At 37.6% G+C, this 8,169-nt stretch overlaps 1 protein-coding gene across 2 annotated transcripts; it reads left to right on the top strand.

Moving 5' to 3' along the window:
- Positions 1-2,359: 2,359 nt before the first annotated feature.
- On the top strand, positions 2,360-7,701 carry LOC115206650 (urokinase plasminogen activator surface receptor). 2 transcript variants are annotated; one of them, XM_029773824.1, is made up of 6 exons: positions 2,360-2,498; positions 2,969-3,094; positions 3,260-3,355; positions 6,373-6,525; positions 6,629-6,739; positions 6,916-7,701. In XM_029773824.1, the coding sequence occupies exons 1-6, from the start codon at positions 2,450-2,452 to the stop codon at positions 7,152-7,154; spliced, it is 774 nt and encodes a 257-aa protein (XP_029629684.1). In that variant the 5' UTR covers positions 2,360-2,449; the 3' UTR covers positions 7,155-7,701. The 2 variants fall into 2 exon arrangements, with proteins under 2 accessions (XP_029629684.1, XP_029629683.1); XM_029773823.1 differs by having other exon boundaries at positions 2,361-2,498; positions 2,951-3,094.
- The last annotated feature ends 468 nt before the right edge of the window (positions 7,702-8,169 follow it).

The raw sequence follows: 8,169 nt of genomic DNA, 5'->3' as shown, positions 1-8,169 counted from the left end.
AGTAGATAGTAGTGTTATCCAGTAGATAGTAATGTTATCCAGTAGATGGTAATGTTATCCAGTAGATGGTAATGTTATCCAGTAGATAGTAGTGTTATCCAGTAGATGGAAATGTTATCCAGTAGATAGTAGTGTTATCCAGTAGATGGTAATGTTATCCAGTAGATGGTAATGTTATCCAGTAGATGGTAATGTTATCCAGTAGATAGTAGTGTTATCCAGTAGATGGTAATGTTATCCAGTAGATAGTAGTGTTATCCAGTAGATAGTAATGTTATCCAGTAGATAGTAGTGTTATCCAGTAGATGGTAATGTTATCCAGTAGATGGTAATGTTATCCAGTAGATGGTAATGTTATCCAGTAGATAGTAGTGTTATCCAGTAGATGGTAATGTTATCCAGTAGATAGTAGTGTTATCCAGTAGATAGTAATGTTATCCAGTAGATAGTAGTGTTATCCAGTAGATAGTAATGTTATCCAGTAGATAGTAGTGTTATCCAGTAGATGGTAATGTTATCCAGTAGATGGTATTTCATCCAGTAGATAGTAGTGTTATCCAGTAGATAGTAATGTTATCCAGTAGATTGTAATGTTATCCCGTAGATATTAATGTTATCCAGTAGATAGTAGTGTTATCCAGTAGATAGTAATGTTATCCAGTAGATAGTAGTGTTATCCAGTAGATGGTAATGTTATCCAGTAGATGGTATTTCATCCAGTAGATAGTAGTGTTATCCAGTAGATAGTAATGTTATCCAGTAGATTGTAATGTTATCCCGTAGATATTAATGTTATCCAGTAGATAGTAGTGTTATCCAGTAGATAGTAATGTTATCCAGTAGATAGTAGTGCTATCCAGTAGATAGTAATGTTATCCAGTAGATGGTAATGTTATCCAGTAGATGGTAATGTTATCCAGTAGATAGCAGTGTTATCCAGTAGATGGAAATGTTATCCAGTAGATAGTAGTGTTATCCAGTAGATGGTAATGTTATCCAGTAGATGGTAATGTTATCCAGTAGATAGTAATGTTATCCAGTAGATAGTAGTGTTATCCAGTAGATGGTAATGTTATCCAGTAGATAGTAGTGTTATCCAGTAGATAGTAATGTTATCCAGTAGATAGTAGTGTTATCCAGTAGATAGTAATGTTATCCAGTAGATAGTAGTGTTATCCAGTAGATGGTAATGTTATCCAGTAGATGGTAATGTTATCCAGTAGATGGTAATGTTATCCAGTAGATAGTAGTGTTATCCAGTAGATGGTAATGTTATCCAGTAGATAGTAGTGTTATCCAGTAGATAGTAATGTTATCCAGTAGATAGTAGTGTTATCCAGTAGATAGTAATGTTATCCAGTAGATAGTAGTGTTATCCAGTAGATGGTAATGTTATCCAGTAGATGGTATTTCATCCAGTAGATAGTAGTGTTATCCAGTAGATAGTAATGTTATCCAGTAGATTGTAATGTTATCCCGTAGATATTAATGTTATCCAGTAGATAGTAGTGTTATCCAGTAGATAGTAATGTTATCCAGTAGATAGTAGTGTTATCCAGTAGATGGTAATGTTATCCAGTAGATGGTATTGTTATTCAGTGCTTTAATCTTATCTAAACATGAATGAACAGATGTAACAAACAGCTGGGTAAAGTGATGAAGTTGAATTATTTGGTAGTTGTGCTGTGATCTTTCTGCTACCTCATGGAGTCAGGAGAGCAGACTGAAGGGTCACGGAGTCAGGAGAGCAGACTGAAGATTCAGGGAGTCAGGAGAGCAGACTGAAGGGTCACGGAGTCAGGAGAGCAGACTGAAGGGTCACGGAGTCAGGAGAGCAGACTGAAGGGTCACGGAGTCAGGAGAGCTGACTGAAGAGTCAGGGAGTCAGGAGAGCAGACTGAAGGGTCCAGATGTCCAGTCTTTTAGACCGTAGATGTCCAGTCTTTTAGTCAATAGATGTCTGGTCTTTTAGAATGTCTTTATCTAGTATGGAGAGGATGAACAACATATTGTATGCCTGAACAATGACTCAAAACACGTACTGATACTCATGCACAAACACACAATATTTCAGCAATTGAATACACTGGGAACATGTTAAGGCATGCAATGGTAACATGATATGTAATATTCTGCTTTTGTTCTGTGCAGTATAATATTTCTCAGCTGTCTTTGTTTGAGCCTGAAGGAAATGTGAATGTGATATACTGGTAGGTTCTGGGAAATGGGTGGGAGCGAAGAGTTAGGTAGATTTTAAACAAGGTGACAATGTCTGTCTGGTAAATATTCCGGTAGATTGTGGTTGCAATGCCCCAGGAACAAACAAAGATCAATTGACATATCATTCTTATTGTTTTCCATTTTGACTTTCACTCTTTTGTGACTACACATTATATAAGGTCCTGGAAACAGTCATTTGTTGTACTGGTAATCACTGCTTCAGCTCAGAATGAAACACACCATCATTCTCGTATTGGGATGCATGCTGCTCTGCATTGGTAATATTTTCTACATCTTTCATTTGATTAGTTATATGTGTAATAAGACAGTTGTGTTACTTTCAGACTTAGGTTAAAATACCTGTGTAATTAAGTTTTTGTTATTTAAATACTTATATTCTGTATATCTGAGTATTTTCATATAATGTGGTGCCGAATAAACTTCATAAATTAGAAGTATTTGAAAGTATATTCAAAACATTGCCTATAAATATCCTACTATTTGAAACAATTCTCAAATACTTGTTTCCAAATACATGATCTCAAATACATGGGAGTATTTAAATATTTGAATATTTTCTAATACATGCCAATACTTTTTCCCTTGTATATTCAAATAAATCATATCCAAATATTTAAATTGAAATGTATGTGCATTGTGAAAGTAATTAAAATATTTGAAATATTATTTGAACCCAGGTTTGGTTACTTTACATGAATGTTTCTTGTAGCCGTCTCTTTTTCAGCAGCTCATGGTCTGCAGTGCTTCACCTGTAAAGATCCAGCAGACCCCACCTGCTCAGAACAAACCCTGGAGACCTGCAGTGAGGGACAAGTGTGTTCTACAAACACCAGCAGCTCTCTGCAATCCTCCGGTAAGGTTAAAAGTATCATTGTATCTTGCCAGAGAAAACCCTCTGAGACTGCAGTTGACTACTTGCATTAATAATTTACATTGTACATTTGAATGGACATACTAAGTAGTATTAACTTGTCACATGTTTTGAAATATCCCATTTGTTTGACTTTTAATACTGTAGTTGGTAATATCAGAGGACGCATCCATTTTACCATTTGGGAAGTTGACATTGATATCCGCTGGGGAAAAGACCGTACAGCAACCGACCGCAATGTTGGTATGTTAAAACTCTCAAAATCTGTGACTGGAATTGTTTTCATTGATTATGTTTTCATTAATTATTATAATAAGTGAGTTAGTACCTTGAGAAAGTATTCACACCCCTTGACTTTTTCCACATTTTGAAGGTGTGACAGCCTGAATTTAAAATTTATTAAATGTTTAGTTTTTTCAACCACACCACGGGAGAGTGTTGTTTAATGAGTTTATTTTTGATTTATTTATTTATTTTTTGATTTTTTTATTTCACCTTTATATTAACCAGGTAGGCTAGTTGAGAACAAGTTCTCATTTACAACTGCGACCTGGCCAAGATAAAGCAAAGCAGTTCGACACATACAACAACAGAGAGTTACACATGGAGTAAAACAAACATACAGTCAATAATACAGCAGAAAAATAAGTCTATATACAATGTGATCAAATGAGGTGAGATAAGGGAGGTAAAGGTAAAAAAAGGCCATGGTGGCAAAGTAAATACAATATAGCAAGTAAAACACTGGAATGGTAGATTTGTAGTAGAAGAAAGTGCAAAGTAGAAATAGAAATAATGGGGCGCAAAGGAGCAAAATAAATAAATAAATAAATACAGTAGGGGACGAGGTAGTTGTTTGGGCTAAATTATAGATGGGCTATGTACAGGTGCAGTGATATGTGAGCTGCTCTGACAGCTGGTGCTTAAAGCTAGTGAGGGAGATAAGTGTTTCCAGTTTCAGAGATTTTTGTAGTTCGTTCCAGTCATTGGTAGCAGAGAACTGGAAAGAGAGACGGCCAAAGAAGGAATTGGCTTTGGGGGTGACCAGAGAGATATACCTGCTGGAGCGCATGCTACAGGTGGGTGCTGCTATGGTGACCAGTGAGCGGAGATAAGGGGGGACTTTACCTAGCAGGGTCTTGTAGACGACCTGGAGCCAGTGGGTTTGGCGACGAGTATGAAGCGAGGGCCAGCCAACGAGAGCGTACAGGTCGCAGTGGTGGGTAGTATATCGGGCTTTGGTGACAAAACGGATGGCACTGTGATAGACTGCATCCAGCTTGTTGAGTAGGGTATTGGAGGCTATTTTGTAAATGACATCGCCGAAGTCGAGGATCGGTAGGATGGTCAGTTTTACGAGGGTATGTTTGGCAGCATGAGTGAAGGATGCTTTGTTGCGAAATAGGAAGCTAATTCTAGATTTAACTTTGGATTGGAGATGTTTGATGTGAGTCTGGAAGGAGAGCTTACAGTCTAACCAGACACCTAGGTATTTGTAATTGTCCACATATTCTAAGTCAGAACCGTCCAGAGTAGTGATGCTGGACGGGCGGGCAGGTGCAGGCAGCAATCGGTTGAAGAGCATGCATTTAGTTTTACTTGTATTTAAGAGCAAAGAGTTAACATCTCCCGAATTAAATTCAAAGATATATCTATAAACTATACATCAATAACAGTCACTTATTAATCATTACCTCATCAGTCTCATTCTGAATGTCATAGACCTTTGCCAAGAGTGTTGGAAAATAATTCCAGGTGAAGCTGGTTGTGATAATGCCAAGAGTGTGTAAAGCTGTCATCAAGGCAAAGGTTGGCTACTTTTAAGAATCTCAAATATACAATATATTTTGATTTGTTTAACACTTGTTTGGTTACTGCATGATTCCATATGTGTTATTTCATAGTTTTGATGTATTCACTATTATTCTACAATGTAGAAAATAGTAAAAATAAAGAAAAATCCTTGAATGAGTAGGTGTGTCCAAAGTTTTGACTTGTACTGTATGTAAATTAGATATTTCTGTATTTAATTTTCAAGACATTTGCTAATATTTAAAAAAATATAATTTGACTTAGTCATTATGGGGTATTGTGAATTGTAATCGATTTTCAATTCAGGCTGTGACACAAAACAATGTGGAATAAGTCAAGGGGTATGAATACTTTCTGAAGGCTGTGGTGGCTAATTTCTGCATTACCAAATGAGGAGAGTTACAAACTTCACACACCAGTCAGAGTTATACTTAAACTACATATTTAATAATAAGAGCTTTGCAATAGCACTTTGACTTTCAATGATGCGCTATCTCTAATGAACCATTGAAAGTGCCTACACAAAAGTACAAAGATCTTTTATAGCCAAGATACACCCCTCTCAACGTACATGACGAACCACAGATACAAAGAATGGGTCACAAGGTTAAGTTTTGTATGAAAGATATATATAAAACATAGCAGACAGCAGCTGCTGTGTCAACAGTTTTCATTGTATAGACCAGTGTCTGGTCCTCCTACTCCAGACTGGAACCGTCTCTCCCTGGTACAGTATAGAACAGACCAGTGTCTGGTCCTCCTACTCCAAACTGGAACCGTCTCTCCCTGGTACGGTATAGAACAGACCAGTGTCTGGTCCTCCTACTCCAAACTGGAACCGTCTCTCCCTGGTACGGTATAGAACAGACCAGTGTCTGGTCTTCCTACTCCAGACTGGAACCGTCTCTCCCTGGTACGATATAGAACAGACCAGTGTCTGGTCCTCCTACTCCAAACTGGAACCGTCTCTCCCTGGTACGGTATAGAACAGAACCAATAGCTCCATGTTATCTGGAATGCTCTTTAGGTTTTATTACCCAAAGACATCGTAAATCTCCTCTGTCAGTGCTATCTCATAGAGGCCCATCCTCAGTAAGACACACACACATATGTAGACAATGTTCCATTCTGTCCTCTTACCTTTCTGATATTCTGCATAGCTCCAGGGATATGTGAAAGACAAGCCTGACCTCTCCCCTCTCTGGGCCCCAAGTGACTGAGCCCCAGCTAAGGGAAAAGTACAACTGCCAACATTCATTATCCAAATGGATACATTCTAATGACAAGTATCTCACATAAGCATATTATGGAAATAAAACATCTTAATTATCTATGTTACCCAACTAATTCTGATTCATCTGCCACAAGGCACTTGGATGTACCTTCTCTAGTACCATCTTACCAAAACATTGTTATGATTAAGTTTATTTTTATCTTTTACCTTTCAGGTTCAAACTCAAGTATCAATGAGAGGATCGTGAAGGGATGCATGGATGACCATTTTTGTCAGTCAAGCCCCAAAATATCTTTGAATATCGGTTTCCAACAATTCACTTCTTCATGCTGCAACTCATCTGGCTGCAACAGTGACACTTTCTCTGGTAAATATTGTTCAGAACTTAGAACTTTGAACTCCATTGTTCTTTGTTGAATTAGATTTATTTTTGTCTGATCCTTACATGAGTTGTCCTGTTGTTTCTCCAGACGACCCCCACAATGGACTTCAGTGTTTTTCTTGCACTGATCCAGAAGATGAAGTTTGTGATCAGGCTGTGACCTGCCAGGGAGTTCAAGATCACTGTCTTAACGACACAGGTAAAGTACATGCAATTAATGTTTGTGTTTGGCTGTGTTCATGCTATACTATGGTCCTTGTGTAATAAATACAGTTATAATAAATGTTAGGTTTATTTGAATTATCTCTGTATGTTTCATTCATATTGTATTGTTTTTGACAATATTTTTGATCTAATGTAATATTTTCTCTGTAGTGACAGCTAGTAATGGTCGGTCTGTGACTCTTCGAGGCTGTGTCTCCAAGAGTATGTGTGGTTCCGGTTCTGACTCCGGTTCTGACTCCGGTTCTGACTCTGGTTCTGTGTCCTGCTGTGAGGGAAGTCTCTGCAACAGAAACATGCCTATGAATGCCGCTCAGCCTGTAGCACTTACAGTCCTCACTCTACTAGTTGGGATAACAACCACCACACTTCTACAATCCGTCAATCAATGAATCTTGATTGGGGGTTTATTGAGGATTTGCGTATTTTCTCATGAGGATTGGCTATGTGGGCATCTGTGTTAAAATTTAAACAAGAGTTGTTCAATTTGATCAAAACTCTTTGGTTAGTGTCGATTGATCTCAAAAAGTATTTGTATAGTTAAACAACCTTACATTTAAAAATATGAAATGATACTCTGTGTTGTCCAAAGTGTAACAACCTTGTCACTTCCTGACCCATTAGAGTACTGTGGGATCTGTTGCTTGTTGCTCATCAGCAGGCTGCTGAATATAACAATTCTGACCAAAAAAAAGACTACTTGATTGTGTTGGACAGAAACTCTTCTGAAATGATGCATTTCATTTATTAAACTTGGAGGTTGTGTTGAGTGAAGAAATGATGGGTAATCTAACTTTCCTTTAATCTAGCCTATTAGGCCAATGCATAAGGATACAATCTTCACTTGTCTTCTTTTCTTGCTCTTTGTGGTTTAAGCCAGGTTACTGTAAAGCTCTTTGTGGTCTAAGTCGGGTTACTGTAAAGCTCTTTGTGGTCTAAGCCGGGTTACTGTAAAGCTCTTTGTGGTCTAAGCCGGGTTACTGTAAAGCTCTTTGTGGTCTAAGCCGGGTTACTGTAAAGCTCTTTGTGGTCTAAGCCGGGTTACTGTAAAGCTCTTTGTGGTCTAAGCCGGGTTACTGTAAAGCTCTTTGTGACAACTGTTGATGTAAAAGGGACTTACATATGATTGATTGATTGATTGATTTATTGATTGATGAATTAACAAATGTTCTTCAACACTGGCATTTAATCAAACATGTTAGTAAATAAATAATAAGCATTCATACTACTTACATTCAGTTTTTTCCCTATATTGTGTATCATGTTAAGATTTGATAATTACTCCCACCAACATCACACAACATAGACTTGATAATACATCCCACCAAAACCTATTTTCAAATTTGCCAGTAAAAGAGGACAACATTTCCGCCATCGCTGACACAGCTATGATTCGATTATGATGTG

The sequence above is a fragment of the Salmo trutta genome, chromosome 13 (assembly GCF_901001165.1).
Source record: "Salmo trutta chromosome 13, fSalTru1.1, whole genome shotgun sequence".
Taxonomy (NCBI): domain Eukaryota; kingdom Metazoa; phylum Chordata; class Actinopteri; order Salmoniformes; family Salmonidae; genus Salmo; species Salmo trutta.
The sequence above is the reverse complement of the archived record's forward strand: the minus strand, read 5'-3'. Positions and strand labels throughout refer to the sequence as shown.